This window comes from Phasianus colchicus, chromosome 21 (assembly GCF_987193195.1).
Source record: "Phasianus colchicus chromosome 21, bPhaCol1.hap1.1, whole genome shotgun sequence".
In the NCBI taxonomy this organism is placed as follows: Eukaryota; Metazoa; Chordata; class Aves; order Galliformes; family Phasianidae; genus Phasianus; species Phasianus colchicus.
This window is the reverse complement of record NC_143456.1, coordinates 6,145,972-6,169,981: the sequence shown is the minus strand read 5'-3', so window position 1 is coordinate 6,169,981 and position 24,010 is coordinate 6,145,972. Positions and strand designations below refer to the sequence as shown.

General features: G+C 55.5%; 2 protein-coding genes across 4 annotated transcripts; both read right to left on the bottom strand.

The window, feature by feature from the left end:
* Nucleotides 1-106: 106 nt before the first annotated feature.
* On the bottom strand, nt 107-11,294 carry WDR81 (WD repeat domain 81). Of its 3 annotated transcripts, none has more exons than XM_090122610.1 (11): nt 10,956-11,294; nt 6,353-9,928; nt 5,895-6,002; nt 5,627-5,817; nt 3,934-4,124; nt 3,549-3,714; nt 3,206-3,371; nt 2,202-2,900; nt 1,902-2,047; nt 1,520-1,699; nt 107-639 (listed from the first exon to the last, which is right to left on the bottom strand). In XM_090122610.1, the coding sequence occupies exons 2-11, from the start codon at nt 9,918-9,920 to the stop codon at nt 313-315; spliced, it is 5,742 nt and encodes a 1,913-aa protein (XP_089978736.1). In that variant the 5' UTR covers nt 9,921-9,928; nt 10,956-11,294; the 3' UTR covers nt 107-312. The 3 variants fall into 3 exon arrangements, with proteins under 3 accessions (XP_089978736.1, XP_031447579.2, XP_031447578.2); XM_031591719.2 differs by lacking the exon at nt 10,956-11,294 and adding an exon at nt 10,526-10,684; XM_031591718.2 differs by lacking the exon at nt 10,956-11,294 and adding an exon at nt 10,427-10,670.
* A 4,298-nt stretch (nt 11,295-15,592) lies between these two features.
* Nucleotides 15,593-22,188, bottom strand: LOC116228093 (apoptosis-inducing factor 3-like). Its single transcript, XM_090122614.1, has 19 exons — nt 22,064-22,188; nt 21,287-21,440; nt 21,019-21,128; nt 20,825-20,934; nt 20,243-20,287; nt 20,080-20,161; nt 19,833-19,945; nt 19,378-19,464; nt 19,167-19,258; nt 18,811-18,941; nt 18,175-18,290; nt 17,751-17,822; nt 17,358-17,421; nt 16,882-16,958; nt 16,683-16,800; nt 16,488-16,586; nt 16,162-16,237; nt 15,840-15,944; nt 15,593-15,732 (listed from the first exon to the last, which is right to left on the bottom strand). The coding sequence occupies exons 2-19, from the start codon at nt 21,346-21,348 to the stop codon at nt 15,702-15,704; spliced, it is 1,590 nt and encodes a 529-aa protein (XP_089978740.1). The 5' UTR covers nt 21,349-21,440; nt 22,064-22,188; the 3' UTR covers nt 15,593-15,701.
* Between the last annotated feature and the right edge of the window lie 1,822 nt (nt 22,189-24,010).

The following is a 24,010-nucleotide window of genomic DNA, read 5'->3' as shown; positions in this document are numbered from 1 at the left end:
TCAGGCACACACGGTACGGAAAGCTCCAGACCTCTCTGCAGGGGTGACAGTGACCTACAATGCCCAGTATTTCTCCCAGCAGCAGTGGAGGTTTCTCAGTTATGGCTTTCTTTTTCTTTTTTTTTTTTTTTTTCTTTAAGATAGAGAAAGAGGTTAGGGATGCTTAACCAAGTGCTCACTAACAAGTACACCTCCCTCCTGCATCCTCCGTTCAGAAACACCTAACTCTGGCCTCTTCTATCAGCAACACTGCTGGCTTTCAGCTCTACTACCAGAGCTGTGGGACAGCCACAAGCTTCTGGGCTGGGGTTGCTATGCCAGGAGGCGTATCACACCATTGTCTGAGCCCAGCAGGAGATGGCATTTCATGGGCAGCACTGCCAGGCTGGTCAGAGTACCCCGGAAATTCTCTGAGCTCAGCTTGGTTGTGCTGACAGGCAGAGCTGAGGATTCCAGCATGGAGTAGACACCAATCTTGTTGGCCACGGTGCCAGTCACCACTTCATTGCCATAGAGGTCAAATGCATGGATGGGTTCGGATGCAGATTTGTAGTGGTGCAGTGGTTTCTGCTCCAATTCCTTCCAGACAGTCATGGAATGATCTGAAGAAGAGCTGATTAGCACGTTGCCCTCTGCAGCCTGTGGGAGAAGGAGAGACACTTAATCAACATTCTTGCAGTAAAAACCCCTAAGCTCACCCTGGAAATGAGATGAACAGGTAGCTGCCAATAGTCCAGCAGTCCCCAGTGCAATCCCCTAGGACAGCCCCAGCCATTTCCAAGCAGCTGGTATACTAAACAGTGTCAACAAGGCATGCAGGTGGACACCACAAACGACAGGACTCTGGTGCTGTTAATCTCCTCCAGCACTATTCCAAGTGTTCAGGAGATGGGCTGCAGCTTTTCTCAACAAGCTGTTGATACTCCTCTGATTCATCACTTGTTACTACCACAGCAGGTAGAGATTATTGCATGGCATCCCTTTCCATTAAGCCACCTGCCATGTTATTTTTCTTCTCGTGGACAAAGAACCGGGGAGCTAAGCAGAAAACACTGCTGAAGACAGAAGCTTGGCATGCTTATTAGCAGAGCTAGTGAGAGAGTAAACAACCCACCCCGGTGAACTTTGTTTAAACTGCATTGGGTCGAGGACACGAGCCCAAACCACTGCTCCCCGAGTGGGTAAATATGGACAAGAGTTATTCATTAGAGTGATGCTCCCCACAGGGAGCTGACAGCCCCAAGGAGAAGGCCTCCACCAGGACACATAGCTGCTCCCTGCCCATGCTGCAAACCTGCACATGCTTGGGAGGGCTATCTCTGTCCAACACAGGTTGCACCGAGAGCATCTGCTCACAGCATGAGCCACAGGGCATGAGAGCCTGAGTAGACACTTAGAGACACAGCAAAGAATGGAGGAAAGCCCTGAGCTCCACAGGATGGACCGATAAGCTCTGCCAAGCAGCATCAGCAAGGCCCAGGAAGCAACCCCTCACCCCAATCCCTGCTGAACCACTCACCTTGATCTGCAGGATGTCTCCCTCGTGGGCAGGCCACCCCCGCATGATGAGTCCTGTCCTGGTGTCCAGCAGCACAATGAAACCAGAAGAGAAGCCAGCCATAACGCTGCGCCCGTTGGGGCTGACAGCCAAGCAGCGGATCAGCCCAGCATTCACCCCGCTGGCCAAGCGAAATTCATGCTGCAAGACAGAGAGAATCCAGCTACCAATGGGCTGAAATCTTGGGGATCCAGCACTTATAAGATAAAAGACTCTGCGGCACAGCTGGCTTTCGTGGAGTCATCACATCTGGCTTTGGACCAGCCACAATTGCATTATTAAGCACATGGATGCCATGGGGGAGCCTGAAGGAACGTGGCTTGCAAAGCAACAGCCTCCATACCTGTAATCCTGGCTTCCTGTGGTCAATGAAACGCAGCACAGAGTCTGCACTGGCCACAGAAATGCTGTGATAAGGAGGTGGCATGGTGGTCACAGCTGTGATGGGGGCTTTGCTGTCTAACTCATCAAAAGTCCGGATAAGTTTGCCTGTGAATACACGAGAAAGATGATAGAGCTGTAAATGTATGGAGAAGCTGTACGGCAGATCTCCAGTCCCTACGGTGGGGAACCATCAGAATTAAGGCCCCCCTGTCTACAAAGACTGGACCAGTTCATTCCAGGCTGCCTTTTCCCTTCTTACCTGTGAACTGGTCCCAGATGTGCACAGTCCCATCACAGCTCACTACGTGCTGCGATGCCTCCAGCTGGCTCACGTAGAAAACAGACTTCTTGTGTTCAGAGTAGGTGAACCGTGGTGGCACCTCGCTGGTACCATCCCCATAGTTGTACAAGGGCCAAAGGCGGACAGTTTTGTCCTTGCTGCCACTAAGAAAGAAGTCCTCACTGCTGAGTGGTGCCACGCACTTGATGGCCCCTGAATGCCCTGAGAAACTCTGCAGCTTGATCTGATGGAAGTGGAAGCGGGGGTCATGCTGGCTCACTCCAATCTCATATTGCCAATACGCCAGCCAGTTCCCACACAGCATGTGGGTGCTGCGAGGAAGGTCATGCTTCAGGGTGCTTTCTTCACTGGATGAGCTGGGAATGAAGCCATCAGTGCCAGCACTGAGGCGAAGTAAACCCAGACCCTCACGCTGCGTGTCCACAGGAACTTGGATGCGGTTCCCTACCAACACGCTCCCAAAAGTACCAGAGTGACTGTCCTCCTGGGGGCTGGAGAACCCTTCTGTCCCTCGCATATCTTGGTCTGAGCCTGCCATGCTCGGTGCTTGCTCTAGGCCAACCACCTGCAGGTTCTTTGGGTTCACATTCTCCAGGTAGAGACTGGCCAGCTTCTCAACCAGCGAGTGGTTGGGCACAACAGTCCGGATAACATCACCTGAAAAAGAGATAAAATAGCTCCCAGGGAAGGAATCTCCTCACCATCATCTCCTACTACCCACAAGAGAACAATGGTCAACACATGGCCATTGAACACAACTTTCCACCAAGCCAGCCACACGCTGTTCCCAGCCAAAGCAGCCTGAAGTCCCAGTGGGCTTCCCAGCTCCACAAGCAGACCAAACCACCATGCAGAAGCCGTGGGCTTCCCCAGCCAACTTACACCCTTTGACTTCCTAAGTTCAGGTCAAGCATGAGCGCACAGAACAAGAAGCTCTAAGAAAGAAGGTAGCCAAGCCATACCTAGCAAGCAAGAGAAGGGGATGTAGGTGATGTAGGCCATCTCAGGGTTAAACACCTTCTGTAACTCCATCAGCACTGCCGGATCCAGAGCCAGGAGCTTCCCTTCCACGAGGGGCACCTCCATCACCGGCACCTCACAGCCACTCAGCGACTCCACTGTCAATCCCTGGTCAGGAGAAAACAGGAATATTCCCAAGATCAGATGCTCAAACCACATCATTATACAAGCAGCCTGGGCTGGGCATTGCTGACACCAGTGCTGGTATATGCAGCAGGTATGCCCACCACATTCCTGCGGCCGTGTGCTGGGATGTGGCAGGAGCACCCTGTGCATATCACTGACCTGGTCCTGCAGCTCCTGCAGCAGTGAGAACGCTCCAAAGAAGTTTCTCACCGTGTCACTCAAATGCTGCTGCACCATCTCCTGCCCGATCCGCAGGCAGATCAAGGCAATTAGGCTGATTGTCTTAACGCACAGGACAACACGGGCCTGGGCACCACTGGGGAAACTGAAGAAGACATCCATTACCAGCTTGCCCTACACATATCCCTTTTTCCCTCCTCTGCCTCCTGCTTTGTGTTTTCTGGCATTACCAGAAGGTCTTGAGCAGCACAGGCTCTACAAATGAACCATATCCCAGAGCAAGGACATGCTCATCTGGGTGCAACCAAACAGATGTCAACTTGTGCAAACTGGGGCTGAAGGCACAGCCAGCTGCAGCACTCACCCAACAGACAGGGAGGTGAGGAAGCCCAGGACTGGGAGCAGCACCTCCTGGCTGATCTTGGGGAGAATATCCATGAGTGTGGTGTCTGACAGACACACCACGATCTTCTGTGTCAGTGTCACAGCAGCCAGCAGCCCTGCCTCCTTACGGCTGTTCAGCCGGCCGCCACTGGACCCACCACCAGGTGCAACCTGCAAAACAAGTTCCAGGATCATCTGAGCTCGACCTCAAAATCCAGCATGGCCATGGTAATGGGGAGAGGAACTCAAGCAGCAACTCAAGGCTTGCACTCAAAGGATGAGCCTGAACCGATGGATGGATGTCAGGACAAAAGAGGAGCCTGGAGAGAGCTGAATTACAAATTACATGCACTCTTTGGAGGGAGCCTCCCTCCAGGCTGCTCCTGCAGTTGGAAAATTCATAGAGATGGACAATCCTGGACCAGCCCAGAGCACCAGCCAGCCACACCACCAGCCTGGATAACACAAGAACAGAGCAAACCTATGGCATATGAGTGCCTTGCTGCAAGAATGAATGTCTTCATCGCATGCTACAGTAACCCTGATGCACAGATTGCTGAGGAACAGTCCTTGCATGAAATATCCAAGGCAAAGTCTGGGCAAACGTACCAACTTCTGGAAATCCAGCTGCTAAGAACTTTGTGAGACAGGAGCATTTTTTTTTTGATTGAGAACCACCACTGATTACAGCCCAACAGTTCACAATATCAGCAGCAAGACCAGAAGATTTGCCTACGTTGAACTCATCCCTAACTCCACAACAAACCAAACACCCAAGAAAAGAGTGCCAATAACAAAAGCCACAAACAACTCCCCATTTCCTCTCTATTTCTTGTACACCTGCCATCTTCCAGCTCATCACAGAGGCTCTTCCCCTCACTAAATATCCACTCTGCCAAATGCTCCAAGAAGGACTGACTTTATCCTATCTGCGATCCTCCAGCTTCATCGCTTTCATATCAGGTTGCCAAATCTATTCACAAGAGCATTGACCCCCCACCACCCCCAAGCAACAACTTGAATAAAGCAAAGCACAACAGCTGCAGCTACGACTGCAACTGGGTGGAGAGTGATTCTGCTGAAAAAATGGGATTTCTCCTCCACCCCATCAAAAATCTCCCCTTCCACACTGGAAAAACTGACAGTGCTTTTTTTGTTTTCTTTAAATGAGCAGCTGTGGCCTTTTTCCTTCTAAGTTTTAAATGATCAAAAAGCTATTGAAGTTTTTTTTTCCCCCCCCCACCTTTAAACAAGTGTCAGCAACCAAAGTGTTTGCAATTGCTAAAAAGGAGCAATAAAAAAAAAAAGACTGTTTAAAACATTCCAAAAGGAAAAAATAATAATAATTTTTAATGAAAAATCGGTTTGTTTTTCAACCAGCTGCATTACACACATTTTCTTCTCGCTACTCAGCAAAGAATTTCAAGCTGAAAAAGTTGTAAACCTTGCCAGTATTTTTTTTTTTTTCCCCAATACAGTTGAAAACCCTCCTTTAACCTCTCCCAGCCTGTCCCATCTACCCACATCTAACCCTGCTTGCTCCAGCAGCCTGAGCTGCTCTGACTGCCCACAGTCACCATCCCACCCCACACCAGCTGCCATGCAAAGCACAGTTTTTCTCCAGGATCACACATGCCAACAGGCACAGAAAGAGGAGCAGAGCTTACACTAACCAGGTAACTGATGTAGGGCAGGTACTGGTAGGTGAGGACGGGCTCTCCATACAGATATGCCACGTGCAGAAGACAAGCCAGCACCGGTTTGGACACCTGATCTCCCAGCACCGGGCGCTTTTGGTAGATGTTTCCTGTGCTCAGGGGGCCGTTCTCATCGTTGCTGGGTACAAACTGCTGTCTGATGGGGCCTGCGAGGAGTCAACAGTAAGAACTGAAGCAGCAGCCAGGAGGCACCCAGCACAGCCACCCCAGGAGCAGACATTACCGATGTAGCAGGACGTGAGCAGACGAAGCAGGTTCCTGGCGATGAAGCGGGATGTGACAGTGGGGCCCAGCTTGGCCGAGAGCCACCTCACCATCTTACAGGCTGTGTCTGCAAAACAAAAACAGTCGCAAGGACAACAGCCTGGCACAGTGCAGATTAGCTGTTGCCTGGTGCTTCCCAGACCCTGCCTGCCCCGCGGGCAGCTCCCTGGGTCTCTGCTTTGTTGGCAAACTGGAGAGGGCTGTGCTCTCGCCCTCCAGCAGCCCTGCAGCCATGTAAAGCCCGCACTCTTTAGTGAGGATTGGACCTTTTATGCTGGTTTCACTGCTGTCCCCAAGATGGGACTATAGACACCCCCAAACCCGGATCCACTTCTTCCCCCACAAGTCTGGCTCTTCCCTTCTCTCAGTCCTATTTGCCACACCCAGCAGAAAAGCAAAACACTCGCAGGGCCTTACCCAGAAGTATTGTCTGCTCTTTGTCATCCGAGTGATCTGGCAGTTCCTCTCCCTCTCCATCCTCTGGCTCACTGCCATCATCAGCCAGGGTGACGTCCACAGAGGTGCCAGCATCCACCGACACACCAACATCCACAGCCCCTGCCAGCTCTGCATCAGCCCCAGTGTCATCGTGCTCCTCTTCTTCACGCTCTTCTTCCTCCTCCTCCGAATCCTCGCTCTGTTTCAGGTCCTGACTGCTGTCCACTGACTTCAGGCTGCTCTTGTCCTTCTGCGAGTCCCCGTCTGCAGGTCTGTCCTCTCCCAGCGACACCTCACTAGCACTGCTTTTATCACTCAGTCGCCCCAGGCTGAGCGACTCCTGCTCCTGGGGCTGCAGGGACTCCCCGACGTAGAGACCACTTTGGAAGTCCTCGCTCTCAGGCAGGTAGGCCTGGTCGTGGAAGCTGACCCCAGAGGTATAATCAAGGAGGTCAAGTGCAGCGGAGCTGTGCTCCACATCCATTTTGATCTCCTCCCCAAACACGCACGACATGGGGCTGCCCCCTCCGCTCTCATCATCTTCAGCCACACCGAGAAGGGATTTGCTTTCTTCCCGTGAGCTCTCAATGCCAACGAGGATCTGCAGGATGTGTGGCAGCAGGTTCAGGATGAAGGACTGCAGCCCCAGGCGCACAATGAGCTGGGCCACAAAGCAGTCTGTGTACAGGTAGAACCGGCCGTGTCGGGAGCAGGGGGTCTCATAGGCCCCGATCAATGGCTTCAGGAGGTATTTGTTGGCATTCTTTGGACCTAGGGATTTAGCTATCGGTTCAAAGAGATACCACGCCGCGTAGACAGCGGTATTCTCCTCAGACATCAGAGATAATATGAAGGGCAGAAGAATCTCCAAGCCTTCAGGAGTGATTTCAGAAAGAATCCCTTCCAGCTGCTGCCACAGCTGGAAAACAAGCTCCCGGCCCTGACCTTCATCTTCTATCTTCTTCGCCTGATAAGTGAAAATGAATTTGTGCAGAGCTGGGAAGTACGTGGGGAAGGGAACGATAGAACTGAAGGGACTGAGGAGCTGCGTGGGACAAGGTGGAGGGAGGCCCTGGGAAATGGGTTTGTATTCAAACAGCTGTACAGTGTCCTTGCCCAACCTGGTCTTTAGAAGCTTCTCCACCGGCACGCTGAGCTGCAGCAGGATGTGCAGCACGTGCTGCAGCGGGGCTGGGATCTCCTTGGGGTGGTAGCGGCACAGGTTACGCACCATCAGGAACCGCTCCAGCAGGGACGCGTCGGGCTTTGAAGGACGGATCCTCGGTGCAAATATTATTTCAGCAATCAGAATACCCAATGCTTGCATATCCCTCTGGAAGAGGTCAGAGAGACCCAACAGTGGTTCTTCCCCAGGCTGCTCCATCAGCTGCATGTCGCTGCTCAAGCCTTTAACCAGGAAATTGTCCAGTTTCTCCAGTTCTTCCAAAGCCTGGAGTGGATTGAAGCCTTCAGGAAGTGTGATTTTTGTGTCGTCCCTGTCTGCCTGATCTGCAGCACCTGCCTTGCTCCGACGGAGGGGTCGGACACCCGAGGCTTTACCTTCGGTGGGATAAGCAGGGATGGTGGAGGGCTGTGCTGAAGAGCTGCTGAGCTGATCGGGAGCTCTGCTACTCACGGAAATGGAATCCAGTGCTTCCGTACCTTGCTCTAAATCATCTTCACCAGCGATGGGTTTCTCCCCAGACCAAGTGGTCTCTGTAGGAGTAGCCTCCAGGACCAGCCCATTAACTGCCTCAGTCACGGGGCACTGGATGTCCTCCAAAATCACAGTCTCTTTGATACTCTGGAGGAGAGGCCGAGCAATGGCTGGAGCTTCAGCAGGAGTGTAGGCAGGTCCCACCATGCGCCTGGGATGTGGCTGGTCAAAGAGCTGCACGACCCCATAGGTCGTCAGATGCGTGTGGTTGTCTACCAGATGGAGGCAGACATTCTTCTCCTTGACAGCATCCTTCCCCTGCAGCTTGTACCCGAAAGTGAGATCGATCCAGTGGTGGAGGTCCTGAGACACTTCCCGACTCTCGAGCAGCATGCGATGGACTTCGATGAACTCCTCATAGGAGCTGCACCACGATGGCACGTCCAGGTCAGGCATGTCGGGATGGATGGATCTGAAGATGGATGGGTCTGTATAGAACTCTGGGATACACTCATCCGGGGTCCAGCTCTGCATGCGTTCCATGCTGGCTGGATACTCGTTGGGCTCCCACTGGGACCTCACATGACAGCACAGCACTGACTTGGGCGTCCTGCGAGCTGTGTACACGTAGTAGGTGATATCCGAAAGGACATCAGAGATGTGGTGGGGGACATGGAGCTGCTCCCCACTTGACCCGCCAGCAACAAACGCTTGCTTGGTCATCTCATAGGTGAAGTCCAGTTGCTTGTCTCCCTTATTGAGACGGAATTTGGATTTCCTTAGGTCCCTGAACTTGCCATTTTTGGTTGTGAAGTCCACCACCCATGGAAGAACCGGGTGATAATTGGGGTCTCCCATTCTTCTCCCAGCCAAACTGTTCAAACGCATAAGGTAGTCGAAGTTGCTGACCCGGCCATGCACCCACTGCAGCACCAGGTCCCTCAGCTCCTGCTGGCAGGTGGAGCACCTCGCCGTGTCCCTGCGCATCCCAGCACCACTTTGCTCATTCATTCTTTCCAGATTGGCTTCTGCATTTGTTTCCTCCTTCCTGGGACCTTCGTACTCCCTGAAGTTGATCCGGAGCCGGCTGCAGAGTTTCTCATCCACAGCCACGTCGCGAAGAGAGAATGCCCCACAAGCCAGCCCTGCCTGGTGACACGCCCTCATGGCCTGCAGCACGTGAAAGAGCAGGAAGAGGATTTTGGCATGGCTGTTGGTGAGCTTCGCTGGGCTGAAAGTCACAATGTCATGCAAGCAGTACTGGACGTAGGGATAGATAACATAAAGCATCTCAGCCGACTCCAGCAGAGCTTCTGCCTGCAGCACGTTGGGACAGGAGGAGGGCACAGAAGATACCCCCTTAGCTGGGGAAGCGCTAGGCACATTCCTGCCCACCTGGAGGATGGGACAGCCGTATGCTTTCTGCAGGGCCGCTCGGAGCGCATCCAACAGCGGCACAGCGGGCGGTGTGTGAGCGTGCCGGTAGGGCCGCACGTAGAGGCAGTGAGCCCGGCCCCACAGGTTGCGGTAATTCTGCGATGCCACGCGCTGCATGAAGCCGTGCAGGGTCTCGGCGCTGCCACCCCGCGGGTCTGCAGCAGGCGGCACACGGAGGGGCCGCATCAGCCGTTCCTTGCGCAACCCGTGGATCTCCACCCGGGTCCATCCTGCCGGCAGCTTCTGCACGGAGCGTTGCAGAAACGTCCTCACTTCTACCTCGCTCAGCCCCTCCGGACGTGGGCAGAGGGTGGGCAAAGCCCGGCGTTCCCGTAGGTTGGCCAACCATTTGTGTGGGACCAGAGCGGTGACGTGGGTGCCCTCGGAGGCGGCTGCCAGCTGCCAGCGGTCGATGCTCAGGTCCTTCTCCACGCTGCGCAGGAGGGCATCCATGGTGGCTCCTGAAGAGGGGGAAGCCCAAAAAAGCCACAAGGGATAAGCGGAGGATTGCAGCACCGACCCCATAAAATCCTAAATAACCCTCTGGAGGGGGTTATTCCCATCCCACCCAAACACTGTGTTGTGAGAAGGGGGTCAGGAGGGAATGGGGACTCTACAGGGCTTTGGCAGCACTAATGGTGGTGGATGGGGCTGGCAGGGGAGGCTCAGATAGAGATCAGGAGAGGATGAGCACCACAGGACCTTGGCAGCATTAGGGTGGTGGACAGAACGCTGGGGAGGCTCTCGCTGCCCTCCTGCCCCCTACAAGTGGCCCAAACCACCGTACTTGGGGGACTTGGGAAGGGACGCAGAAGAAACACAGCAGACACCGAAGGAGCCCCCTAGGGAAAGGGCCCACGGGAAGAGGCAGCCGCATGCCGGGGCCGGGCACAAAGCCCCTCCCGGAGCTCCTCCGCATCCCCGGGCTCCGCCGCCGCCGGGGAGTCCCGCACCGTTACCTGGCAGCGGCCCCGCGGCCATGTTGGTCAGGTGACGGCGGTCACATGCGGCCGCCACCGCACCATGTGCCCGCCCGTACCCCCCCGCACGCCCCGTACCGGGCTCGGCTCAGCTCAGCCGGGAGCACGGAAGCAGCCCCGGGGGGAGCCCCGCTCGGGGCCGGGCGCGGAGCCGGGCTCCCTCCAGCGGTCGCCGCCCGCGGAGCCGCCGCCGTCGGTGGGGGGGAGCGGGGCCGGGGCGCGGTGCCCGTACATGGGCAGAGCGGCGGGGCCCCGCGCGGCGGCTGAGGTCACGGTGACGTCAGAGCGCCGCGAGCCGTCAGCTGGAGCGGGGAGAGGCGCGCCGGCGGGCAGCGGCCTTAAAGGGGGCGCGCAGGGGGGAGGCGGCGGGTGGACCCCACCGGCGGCAGGTGAGTGCGGGGCGGCCCCGAGCCCCCCGCCCTGAGCTCCGTGCCCCGAACACCGCCGGGGGGAACGCTGCGGAGCTGGTTCTGGCCGGGTGCTGCGTGGCCCCGGCCCTAGTCCTCACCCCTGTCCTCGGGGTGCCCCCGGGGCGGGCACGTTCCCGCTGCCCCGCTCCCTCCGGGTGTTCGGGGTTGCTAAAGGCACCCGACGACTGGCATCAGCACTAGCTTTCCCCGCGCGGCCCCTTTAAGGCCGCGGGAGGTTCCCGCCGCATGTCGCGCGTGGGAGTCACGTGGGCGGGACGTGGAAGCAGCGTATTGGCTCCCCGCCCCCCTTCCATTGCTATCAGCTGTTACTGGGGCGAAGGGCAGGAAACTGCCTTAAAGGGGCAGCGCGCGGCCGCCCGCACCGCACCCCCAGCGTCGGGGCGCGGCCCCTTTAAGGAAGTTGCCCAGTCATCGCGCGGCGCTGCCAGCCTCCGGGGTCAGGCGGGTTCCCGAAGCCCCGCCCCTCACGCGCTCCCATTGGTGCGCGGGCCGTGCGCTCACTTCTGATTGGCCGTCGACTTGGAGCAACTTCTCGGAATCGTGGCTGTGTCACCAGCGCGAGCGCTAAAAGGCGCAGGCGGTGCCGCCCCGGGCGGGAGGGGGCGGCCCAACGCCAGCACCGCACCCCGCCGGGGCCGGGCCCTTTAAGACCCCCCCTCTCCCCGCCGCCTCCTCACCCTCTGGAAAATGCCAACTCACAGCACGCGGGGCATGCCGGGAGCGCCGCGCCGCACTACACATCCCGGCATGCCGCGCAGCGGGGCGGGGCTGACGGTTCCCTAGGCAACCGCCGGCCAGCGCCCAGCGGGGTGGGCGGGGCGGACTGGCGGTTCTCTCTTCTTATTGGCTGGACGTCGGGTTGAACGCGTTGCCCATTGGCAGTGAGCGCGGAGGGGGCGGGAGCGGCGTGCCGGGCGGTGATTGGTTAAGGGCGGGGCCGGTGGGTGGCTGCGTCATGACTCCGCCAGCTGATCCGAGACGGGAGCCGGCGGCGGCGGTGCGGTGCGGCGGGGGGAGCGGCGGGGCCGGGCCGGGCCGCGGTGTGCCGGTACCGGGCTGGGCCGCTCCGCGCAGGTGGGTCCGGCGGCACCGCGGGGAGCGCTGTATGGAGCCGGGGCACGGCGGGCGATCTGTGCCCCGTTCTATCCGCTGGGAAAGGTCACCTTTGCCCGGGGTGCAGCGTGGGGGTTCGATGGGGTTCGGTTCTATGGACGGCTGTGCGGGCGCGGTCCCCGCGTCGGTGCGGGAGGGGGCGCGGTTACCTCTGCGGGGGGTCCCGGTGGGGCGGGCGGGGCTGTGGTCGGGGCCGCCCCGCGCCGGGCGGTGGCCGCCCCCGGGGGTGACCTTCAGTCCGAGTTCGGGCGGGGCAGACTTTGACCCGGGGCCGCTCCTCGGGCGGACACCGAGCGGAGCATCCCGGGGGGCGGAGGGGGCCGTGGGGTTCCCGGGGGGGGGCGGGGAGGAGGGACGAGGAGGGAACCGGGTTCCCCGGAGGGCGGGAGGCGAAGCTGTCCTGGCCGCGGGGATTGCCTTTACCGGGCTTGGGTGGCCCGGTTAGATCGGAGCTGGGCACCCGCTGGGGGTACGGTGTGGTTTACAGATGGGGCGAACCCGGCTGAGCTCCCTCCCGGGGCTGGGAGTTTCCTCCCGTTACCGGCAGAGCTTCCCCAGCCCCCCCCGGTGCCGGCGGGGCCCCTCCCGGGTGCTGATTCACGGCCCAGCGGGGGTGGAGCAGGGCCGGGACCGGCGCTGGAATCCGGACCAGATGTACCCGGCACGCCAGGAATGCGCGGCATCCTCGCGGCCCCGCCGCCCCCATCCGGGACACCCCGACCCCGTGGGGAACCCCGGGACGTTTTTTGGGGGGTACATCGGTGGGAGGATGCTGGCGGGTGTTCCCCGTGTGCTGCCCCCGATTTAAGCCCGGTTAGCCTCAAACTGGGGCTGACTGCCCTTCTATTGCTTAGGGGATTCCCAGAGCTTGCCCTATAGTTTAGACAAAGTGAGGGGGGGGGGGAAAAAGGATTTTCCCATTTGAAAGAGAGAAGAATTGGGGCCCCGACGCACCCACCGGGTGACTCCGAAGGTCCCCACGTTCCCCCGGTGCTCCTTTGGCACCAAATCTCTCCCTTGGCTGAGTGCTGCTGGCCCCCAGCCCGGTGGGACCCTGCCAGCACGGTGCTGGAGGTGAGAGCCTGGGGAGCACCATACCCACCCCATCCTCCTTGCAGAACCACACAGCCCCATCCCTATGGCAGCTTCTGTGATCCGGGCTTCTTATCTCGTGTTTTCCAGCTGGAACGGCCTTGGTTCCCTGTGTGGTAAAGGGGAATGCTCTGCAGCACCTGGCTATGGGGAGGGGAGGGATGGAGCTGCCCCCGCGTTCCCTGGGCTGTTGTACCCCCCAGTGGGATGTCAGCCCCAGCTTTGGAGGGCACTGGGAGGGTACATTTGGTGCAGGCAGTGCTGTGTGCTGGCTCTGATGTGTTGTTTCCTCCACAGCTGCTGCCCCTTTGCCCGCTCCTGGCTACCCGGCAGCAGTTCTTCAGTGGCAAGCTTTATGTCCTTCTCTAGTAGCTAAAGCTGCCAGTTGAAGAACTGTTGAATGTAGCCACGCTCGTCGCTGCGACGTTGGATGTCAGCTGCAGCCGTGCCCTGAGCCACCGGGATGAGAGAACCAACAGCATCCCATGGAGGCACCCCGAGGGAGCTGAGGATGAGCCCGGTGGGGATGAGGAGCCTCCAGGCAAAGCCAGGGCTATAAAACTGGGAATGGGGTCCCACCCCGTGGTGGGGTGGCATTGAATTGGGACGGCCAGAGACATTAAACTTTGTGTTTTCCTGAACCATTCATTCGTTGCCTGTGGGGTGGGAGGATGGTGGTGACTTTGGACTGTGGGGTGGCAGGGAGGGGTGGCAACTCTGTCCCACGGGGGTCAGTGGGCAGAGGGTTGTTTTTTTGGGTCCATCTCAGTCACAGCAGGGCTGATCTGTGCTGTTACAGGAATTGGCACTGCAATGAGCTGGGTGGTGGGATGGGGCTGCCTGGGCGGGATGGGCTGCGGAGCTGCTGACTCAGGGCCGAGTCATGCACAGCCCAGGGAATGGCTGCCCTGTTCTATGGCCTGTGCTGGGGCAGTGCCAGGGCTTCAGGTATGCTGTGCCTTCCCTGCTTGAGTTGCTGATGGCGGCACTAGGAGGGGGTTGGGTAAAGCCTTCTGGGATCCAAGGTAATGGGGTAAATCGTGTGTGTGGACCCAGCAAGGACAGCAGGAGCCTCGTGCTGGAGGCTGCACAGTTCTGGTTCAATCTCCCTGTTTGGGTGTAGGGCTGCTGCTGGGTTTCTGCACCTGGTGATGTGCAGAAAGCAGCTGGGTGTCCCTTAACTGGCAGAAGTGGGGCAAATCTGTTGCACAACGTCCTTCATTCTGATAAGAACTTGGCATGCATCTGCTGATGGCTGCAGGAAGTAGTTTTGGGGGGGGGGTTACTGCTGCTTACTGAAGGGAACTGGGCTACTGAGCCCCCCTGGACTGTGTTGGATGATGGAGGAATGCCTCTGGCTGCAGGCAGCACCGTGCTCTCCCAGCCCAGCTGCAGAACTGTGAGTTTCCACAGAATCAGAGGAAAATGAGGGGCACAAAGCAGCTGCAGTGAGTGCATGGGACGGGAGGAGGGGCAGCTCCCTGGCGTGGCCGTGCCAGAGCTGTTGGTGTGTGGTATGGAGGAGCTGTGTGCTCCTTCCACCACGTCTTTGCCCCTGTCTGTGTCAGCACGTGGGGGGTGCTTAGGGTTGCTGCTTCCTCCTGTCGTTGTGATGTGCTCCCCCTGGGTAAGTTGGGGCAGTTTCAGGGTTGAGAATTGCACAGCACAGCACAACTGAGCCCACAAAGTTCGGGGATTTCATTCTAGCTTCATATGTGAGAAGGTGCTGGGGTGCAACTTGGAGTGTTTCACGCAAAAATGGTGCAATGTTACCTCACCTGCTGAGCAAATAGGCTCAGCTCTGCACTGAGCATAAAAGCAGAGGGATTGAGGCTGACACAGTGTCCCTGTGGGAACTTGCCTGACACTCAGAGCTTACCCTTCCTCCTGCAAAGTGCCATGTGACCGTTGAGTAAGTGCAGTGCTTCCTGTAGAGTGCACAGCCTCACTTGCTGCTGCCTTGCAAAACCATGCAACTCTTTCCTCCAGCACTGAGGCTGCGTTTCCTGCAGCATCCGCCCTCCTCCTTGAAGCAGCCAGCACTGGGGATGCCATGCTGCATGCAGCTGGGCTGGGGTTGCTGGACTGGGAAGCAGTTGCTGCAGCAGCTAATGCAATATTCACGACAGCTGTAGCAATGCCAGCAGGTGCTGCTTGCTCAAAGGTCGGCTCGCAGCCTTCTGTCCTTAGGGGTGAGTTATTTGGCATCAGCTCTTGCACACGGGCTGTCTTGTTCCCAGCTGTGAGAGCAGCTTGCCTCACTCAGAGTTCCTTTCGCTGGGAAAATGTGCTTCTGCAAAGCAGAAGGTCAACGTGACCGGGGTGTGCTGAATGAATTCTCCCTGCCAGCAGTGAGCTGGAGGTGGTGGATGGAGGTGGTGGACTGGGGACCTTGTGTGGTCTCCTCTTGCCCAGCCCAGCAGGTCCCTGGTTAGGAAAAAGCACACCTCTGTTTTGCCCCGGAGTGCAAAGAGCAGCCAAGGGCTGTGCAAACACAAAATGCATGTCCTCAATCCAGCTTTGCTTCCACTTTATTTCTCTCGCAACAAGTTGAGCTTTAACTCCTGGTTGATGCTGTGCCCCCCCGTGGCAGCGTACAAATGAAGCTTAGCTTGCTGTCACAAGGGTATGTTGTTGATATCATAGGCCCTGCAAACAAGAGGGGCGTTGGGGAGCTGCAGAAGCTCAGTGCTGTGCTTATGGGCTCTGTGTTTGCAGGGGGAAGGCATCACCCTGCTGCTCAGGGCATCACTCACTCTGCTTCTTCTTTAGATATTTTTTTCCCCAAGTATAAAACTTCAGCAATCAGAGACACCATGGGGTCACAGTTTAGGCTGGCAGCTGCTGTCACAAAGCCATCCCTGGAAGAGAAAGCAGAAGGATGCAGAGCTCTTTGGTGCACATAACACAACACAGCAGCATCCTCCTGCAGACAGTGGGCTGAGGAGAGCTTGGGGCAGGGCAGGGGGACATGGGGCACCAGGCATGGGAGCAGTGGGGCAGAGGGAATGGGGCTGGGTGCCAGGATGCCTGCATTGTTGCCCCATTCTGGTTACGCTGTAGTGTGGCTCCACTCACTTGAGGTAGAAGATGAGGAACTTCTGTTGCTCCAAGCTGCCCTTCAGAACGGTGTCTGTGTAGCCTTTCCCACAGCCTGCAGAAGATGATCATGGGGTCAGGGAGCTCTGGTACAGCAGTGCCACCCACCCCACCTCAATGCCACCTGGAGTGCAAGGAAGAAGGAGAGGGGATGTGACTCTGGCATGGGGCTGGGAGCAGGCAGAGACCCTGGCCAAGCAGAGCTGACCCAGAGGAGCAGGACTGCACGTGGTGCCAAGTTCCTCCTTGGCTTGGAGAGGGACAATTGTGCCCTTTCATTTCTCTCTCTGTCTGCCCCATCCTACCTGCATAGTGGATACTTCTCCCAAGCATCGTGGTCCAGAAGAAGGGGACAGTGTGCAACTCCTTCTGTTTCTTCAACATGTTAAAGGCAGCGATGGATCCTGTGGCAATAGACCATCAGTGGGAACGTTTTTGTTTCCTGGAGGTCCTCAAGAGGCTGCTGATTGTCTGAGGGGAGCTGGGAAGCACTGCCTCACCATGGGCCTCAGCCACCTGTTGGTGATGGATGCTGGAGTGGTCCCCATTGAGCAGTGCTACGGGAAAGGAGACAACATCCCCTCCAGCAAAGACGTTTGGGATGTTGGTTTGCATGTGCTAATGGGACAAAAAGCCATTAATGCAACAATGAAAGGGAAAGGATTCAGAATTAGCTGTGGGTACTCAGCTGGCACGCACCAGGTCCACCAGGATGGCACCACTGTTGTCTTTGGTGATGGAGGTGCCCTTCAGAAATGCAGTGTTGGGGGTCACCCCTGCAAGGAAAGGAGTAAAGACAAATGCAGGAAGGCTCTGTAAAGGCAGGGACTAACTTTGGTCCTGAAGTGAACATGTGGCCTTGGTACCTGCTCAGCCTGCCTGGACCAGGGCAGCTTACAGCAGTGACCAGCAGTTGGGTTGGTGCTGAGCTAACCCAGCGACAATAAAACCAGGGCCCAGAACAAGGTGTGCTCTGATAACACAGCAGTGACCTACAGAGCTCAGCGAGCGTGCCAAAGTCATATCAAGGCTGTAAGTCATTTCTTTCCTCTTGCCTATTGCTCATAAGCCCCTCAAGTGAGTGGGACCAAAAGGAAGGACTGGGTAATGGGAATGGACTGAGATGCTGTCCCCATTTCCAGAGCTGCCTCCCTCTCCAGCTGGGCTCACTTTACCTATTCCCACCACCACCACATCTGCAGGTAGTTTTTCTCCACTGGCAAGAATGGCTTCTGTGACCTGGGGAAGAAGCAAGGATCATTAACAAAGAGCTAAAAACTCTGTCCTCATTCCTGTAGCCTCTCTGCTGCCTTATTCTTTGCTCTCTATTTTCTTCCTCAGGCTGAGATGACCTTGTCCAGCTAATGTGTGTTGCTGGGAACATAAGAGAAAATCAAGGAAAGCAGCATGCTGTTGCCCTCTGAGCTCAGAACTGTGCACTATGCAAGGAAACATGAGGGTCTAGACATGGGAGGAGCTACCCCAGACATAGGCACTGGGATACACCTCAATTTGAGGGGGGTGTCCCCTAAAAATAGAAGTTCAGAGACCTCAGTGGCATGACTGACCTTTCCATCCTTCCCTTTCAGCTCGTGGAGTTCTTTTTTCATGTAAAACTTGACTCCTTTACTTTGCAGCATCTGAAAAGGAAGAGGAAGCTGCTTTGAGTGTTCACTAGGAAATTCCAAGCTCGTAAAAACAGCAGCATCCAGCCAGAACCCAGGCAAACAGCTTAGCTGCTGCTCAGTGCTGCTGGAAAGTTTTATTTGCAGGGTGCATTGGGAGTCTGCCTCTGCTCTGCCATCCCAGTTAGGACCAGCATGAGATGGGGCTTAGGGAGGGGGCTGAGCTAGGAAATGTAATGTGTGCATGAGGGAAGCTGGGGGTTTACATGTGAGCTCTGAGCAAGGTGGCCAGGCACTACCAGGCTGCAGTTCCTGGGTGGTGGTGGTGGATAACAGGGCTGTTTGGATAGCACTGGGTTTTCCTAACCTTCAAGACAACGCCTCCAACCTGAGGACCCAGCGTTTTCTGGAAAGGGAACTCATGTTTTTCCACCACCGAGATGACAGCAGCCTTGTCTGAGAGGAAGGCAGCTGCCTCCATTCCTGCAAGTGAATGGCATGTCCCAGGTAAGTCTGCTGCAAGTAGGAACCTGCACCCTCCTCCTGGGGAATCTTTACCCCTTCCAGACAAGAACAGGTCTGATGGATTGCCAATGCTTAACTGCTTTTCTTTGCGTTTATGGGTTGTTATATTTCACTTTGTTCTTGTGCACTATGGACCCAGATATTAGGAAATACAAAGAGCAGCTCCTGGCTGCGTAGCTCCCTACTGTACCTTACCCCCTTGCTTCTGGACAGTCCAGCTTCTCTGGCAGACCCTTTCACAAGGCACATTTCCCTCTGCCCTGCTCCAGGAACTGTACATGGCTCAACGTTTCTGGCCATCAAGAGAAAGGTTCTGCTGTGTAACTCATAACACCCCAGGTACAGGACTCCAGTGTGGGACCAAGACAGACAGTGGATGACTCCCTTCCCTGAGGACCCTTAATTAATAAGTTCACACAGCAGAAGTGCATTTCAAGGCCCACTTTTTCAAGACCTAATAGCCCCTCCAGCATGGTACCTACAAATGAAGCTCCTACAATCACCAGATTCTTCCCAGATGCCAGCTCTAAGACCTTGCTAGAATCCTCTGGGGTTTGAAGATGACACACGTTCTGCAGGTCTGCACCTGGGACTTTGAGGAAGCTGGAGCTGAAAGAGAGAGAATCCAGGTATGGCTTATGATTGCAAATAAAACTGGGATGATAAGAAGGGAGCACACAACCCCATGTAGCCTCTTGGCCATTTGATCCCATCATTTTCTATCATCTCCTATTCCCTCCCATTTGTGTGTTTCTAGAAGAGCTCCAATCCCCACAAACGAACCATTTTGACCCATCAGAAAAGTTGCATGTGACAAATGCTTTGTGCACTCACTGTGCACCTGTTGCAATGAGCAGCTGGTTGTACTTCTGAGAGGATCCATCCATGAAGCGAACCTTCTGCTTCTGGAAATCCACTGACACTGCCTGCAGGAGAGAGGAGGTAAAGATCAAGGAGGCACTTCCCTGGTACACTTCTGTCCTGCCACATCAATTCCCCTCCTCATGGCATGAACACTGAGGACTGATCTCAGCTGCTTTTGCACCTCTTTCTCTGTCCAGAGCTCTATGCCATGAGCACACAGGAATTCAGGTTTCCTCAGGTAGATGTCCTCAGCTTTTAAGTTCATTTCCTGGAAGCAAAGCAGAAGTATGAAATTAAAGCAGTTCTTATAGTCAGCAGTGCTCTTGCAGTTTACTGGGAAGTAGGTTTGCATTAGAAGTAAATCCTGCACTAGCATATCACAGCTACTCGTGCTGTCCCATCCCCATCACTTCCATGCTCCTCCTCAAACACTCAGTGGGAAGAACTCAGCCAGAGGATAAAACCATTTGCTAATGCTGTACCCTGATCAGGAGGAAGTGAGACATTAGCTGGAAATGACACCTATTTTTCTTGCCTGATAGCTGCCTTGCCTGAATGGATCATCTGATCACTCAACCTGGTTCTGAGCATGGGCTGTGCCCCTCATTCACACACAGTCCTTTGTCACTGACAAACCTTGCTCAGTTTGGACTTGTCATACGGAGCATGTTTCTCTTTGGTGGCCATGATGATCCTGCCAGTAAAGCCCTCTTGGCGAAGTGTCTCTGCACAGGTCAGGGCAGCCACACCTATGAGAGATGCTCATCTCAGCCCTGTTATGCATCACTACGGAGTGGGAGGAAGAAGATGAGTCCTCCTTGGGGATGAGATTGGTGGCTCGCAGTGTCTGTGGTGAGGATGTGGTACAGACCACTTCACTGACCTCCCCCCAGGAGAAGCATGGTGTTCCGGTTGAAAAGGCATCGTTTGCTCATGTCCTTCACCCTCAGGCTGCTTTCAAGATCCTAGAAGAAAGTGAGAGACAATGAAATTGTACCCAGCCCACGGTGCTGATGGTGCTTACTGGCAGCAGGTATGGTCAGTACCTTCTTTTTGGCTGTAACAAACACCTTTCCATCTTCCACTGTTACCTGGGGGAGGAAGAAGAGTATATTTATGCACTGTACTTATAGGGTGGTGATAAGAGCTCTCATGGGTGAGTCTGTTCAAATGGTGACTTAAGAGCTTGTGCAGGAGTCTGGGGGTCCTGGTAACAGTGAGCTGTCGGAAAATTTGGGGTCTGGTTGGAAAAGAATGTGGGATGCAGAGGTGGAAAATAATGGAGCCCAGCTCTAAGGAGAGAGGATCAGCATCAATAGGAACTCATGGTCCTGATCTGTTGAGCTGTTGGAGGACAGCAATCTCTGACGCATCAAGAGCAGCACGTAGGGTTCTTGAATGTCAAGTGAGTGCCTGTTGGTTCTGGGGAGCTCACAAGCTTTTCTGGATGTGAGGGATATCAGATGGTGTTGATTGAAAGGATCTGTAGGATGCCTGAAGTCATTCCACGTGTAGCTCTGTGTGACCAGCACCGTGACCAGGGCATGGCCTTTTCAATCACCATGCTTGTAGGCAGTGGGTAGCAGAGGGGACATGGACCAAGCAGGGGGGAAGAGACCAGATATCACCTTAAAGCAAGGCAGGCAGTCCAGAGAAGGGTACTCCTCAATATCTCCAGTTTTGATGTTGAAGCAGGAGCCGTGCCAGGGGCAGCGCAGCCTGTGCCCTCTCAAGACCCCTGCAATAGAAAACCCCCCACAGCCAATTGGTGAGAGCTTCCCCCCCAACATGGTTTCTCCCCACTGCCCCCCATAAGCACTACCTTTGCTGAGCGGCGCGCCGTAATGTGGACACCTACTGCCCAGGGCGCTGAACTCCATCTTGTTCCTCACCAGCAGCACTGGGTAGCCAGCCACCATCACCTCACAGAGTCTGGGCACGGCAGGGAGCGGGGATCAGCCCCTCACAGCCATGGCGATGCTCCCTCCACCAACAAGATGGCGGCAGCCAACATGGCGGCTGTTGCCATGGCAACGCTGGCCCTGCGGCCTGCGTGGCTCATGGTGGTGGGCTCTCCATGGGCTACTCACTCTCCATCACCAATGTCATCCTCCTTGCAGACCTCTGCGGTGACGGTGTCACTGCAATCCATATTGATGGACACAGGGAGGGGTCGGCCTCTGTCCCTCTGAGATCCCACCCCAAAATGTGCAGTCACTGCCGCTCAGAGGGTTCAACGCTCAGCTGAAATAAAAAAGCTATGATCAGCAGAAAGTACACATTTTCCCTATTTTATTTTAGTTTTTGGTCTCCGAACTCATCCATTCAGCCATTCTTTCTCTGACTTCACCCAGATCTTGTTTGCATATGGCAACCCATTAAACTCGGCTCGTATAGTGAGTAAGCAAGGAAGACTTCCAGCAGTTGTGCCAGAAATCAACAACATGATTTGAAATTATATATGGCCACCCTGGGCGAGATGCTGTCAATAAGACCTGCAGCCACCCTGCCCTAGGGTCTGCACCTCCAAAATCCCTCCCATGCTGGTGATGAGGTGGTATTGGGGTAAGTAGAGAAGGAATTAAGATAATAATCGTAATGAAAACAGCAATCCCTGCCTGAAGTGGATGAAAAAGGAGCAACAAATCTTGGTTCTTGCTGTTGTACGGCCTCTTGGCTGTTTGCTGTGTGTTTGGAGATTTTCCACTCTGTTTTGGAGGAAAACATGGAGATAGAAGAGCTGCTCGTGGTGTTCCCACGGGCGAGTGGATGGCAGACAGCAGCAACTTCACCACCAGCCCCAAAACCTCAGGAAATTCCCCCATCACCACCCCTCATCCCAGGAAAAAGCTCCGATGGATACTCACAGCCTCGTCGGGAGCTGCCACCGTCCATGTGTCTCTTTCCAGTCCGTGTGTCTGTCCCCAAAACCAGCTCCCCCAACCCACGCTGGGCGATGCTCTCCTGGCCGTGCCCACCACCCCCGGCCGATGGGCGGCAGCGGGGACGTGGCATATCTGATTACTGCAATCACTCCACCACTTCATTCCTTTTTATTTATTTAATTTTTTTTTTTCTTCTTAATTCAGGTTTAGAAACTGCTCGCCGAGGAATTAAGGGCACTTAGGGCTGATGGGGCAGGTGTGGTTTAAGGGCTGCACCCCGTTCGGAAATAAACTGAGTCAACGCTGAGATGCTCCTCCTGTTTTGCAGTGGGAAGAGCCTTCGCTCAGTGCCTGCTGGTTTTGCTGTGCTTTGCTGTGCTCCTATGTGAGTATGTGTTGGTTTCTGGGTGTCCCAGCACCGCTGTGTCCATGTGTGTTGCACGGGGTTGGGTGCTGCTGATGGTGCTATTTTTGCAGCCTGGGTGGGAGCTGTGAAAAAATGGGAGTGACGCCTCCGCTGTTTGCGTCTCCTCCGGTTCTTATCTCTATTTCACAGCCAAGATGTTTCAAAACCTTTAAATATGCCTCGAAACGCAGAGTGGGGACAAATCCCCAGCTCTGTCATCATCCCCATTACAGGGAGCAGCATCCTGCCATGCAACGTGCTTCCAAACCCAGCACAGGGGGGGCTGAAAATCCTCCTGGATTTGGGCACAGCCCTGAAAAGAGGATGTGCACATGGATGCTCAGTAAGTATACAACTGCTCCCAGCAAAGTGCTCTGCTCTGTTGGGCCCACAGAGCAGCAAAGACACTTTGGGTGCTGCGATGCCAGGAGCGCTCCCAGCCCACGGGTGCTGCGCACCCACGATGGGTGCAGGTGCAGAGTGTTTTCTCACAGTGCCAAAAAGCAGCTTTTGGGCTCTGCCTCACTGGCCGGGCGCCTGAGCGTGAAGCAATTTGGCTGCCAAACGGCCCTGTTTAAACTCCCTGTAATTATTCCCCGGGAGCGCATTCCCACGTGGAGAAGCGGCGTCGGCCCTCACAGAGGCATTCTCTGACTCAGCAGAAATGGCTGGGAAGTGTTTGCTCGGGGATGGGAGCTGCAGTGTGCAAAGGTACAGGGGTGAGAGCCAGGTGGGACGCAGTGCTGCCTGGTGGCATTGACACTGTGGGGCTGAGAGGCTGCTGGATGCAACCCAACGGCCTGGCAAAGGGCTCGTGCAAAACGAAAAGCAAAGCAGAATCCCCACCTGGTGCAAAGGTGGTGGTGAAGGGATCTCATCCTGCTCTGAAGGTTGGGAAGGGCACTGAGCATAATTTGGGGTTGTTGTAGAATGCTGCTCTGACAGCTCACTCCTAGGACCATGCAATACATCCCTGGGAGACTCAGGGAATAGGATGTTATGTCACATTGGTAAGGTGCTCTGTAAGCATCTTTTGGCTCTTTGTTAGGCCTGTCCTCCCTTTGAGCCCCTGCTGCATGCTCTGGCATGCCATAATGCAGCTGTGGATGTGCAGATGTGTCCTCATCCCCATCGTGCTCACGTTGGCTCTTCCCTGCAGCACACATCTCCAAAGAACGGAGAGCAAGCGAGGTGGGGAGGCAGCAGAGCTAAAATGATTAATGGGACACCGTGCTCAGAGCAGTTTGGTTTGTGATATTAATAATGAGAGAATTCAGGAGGGAGCATACCCCGTGCCCAGCTGTGCAGCTGGCAGCAGCAGGAGCTGTGAAGATCTATTTGCAATGCAGGAGTGATTGAGTGGGCTCTGCAACATGTGATGTGCATGGAGGGAGTGCTTGCACCTCGCAGGGCTCATTCTGAACCTGTGTGAACTGCAAAAAAAAAAAAAAAAAGAACAAAAGCATGGGGTCATAAATATCCCATAACAATGTCACCAGAAAGCACATCAATATCTGTCAGAT

Excerpts from the sequence above, each read along its gene's own strand:
- WDR81 (XM_031591718.2), bottom strand. The coding sequence starts at position 10,448 with ATGGCCGCGGGGCCGCTGCCAG. Across the intron at positions 3,372-3,548 it reads TGCAGGAGCTGCAGGACCAG|GGATTGACAGTGGAGTCGCT; the intron begins GTCAGTGATATG and ends TCTCCTGACCAG. Across the intron at positions 1,700-1,901 it reads ACAGGAAGCCAGGATTACAG|CATGAATTTCGCTTGGCCAG; the intron begins GTATGGAGGCTG and ends TCTGTCTTGCAG.
- LOC116228093 (XM_090122614.1), bottom strand. The coding sequence starts at position 21,348 with ATGGATTGCAGTGACACCGTCACCGCAGAGGTCTGCAAGGAGGATGAC. Across the intron at positions 18,291-18,810 it reads TGTAGGAGCTTCATTTGTAG|GAATGGAGGCAGCTGCCTTC; the intron begins GTACCATGCTGG and ends ATTCACTTGCAG. Across the intron at positions 16,959-17,357 it reads TGTGGTGGTGGTGGGAATAG|GGGTGACCCCCAACACTGCA; the intron begins GTAAAGTGAGCC and ends CTTTCCTTGCAG.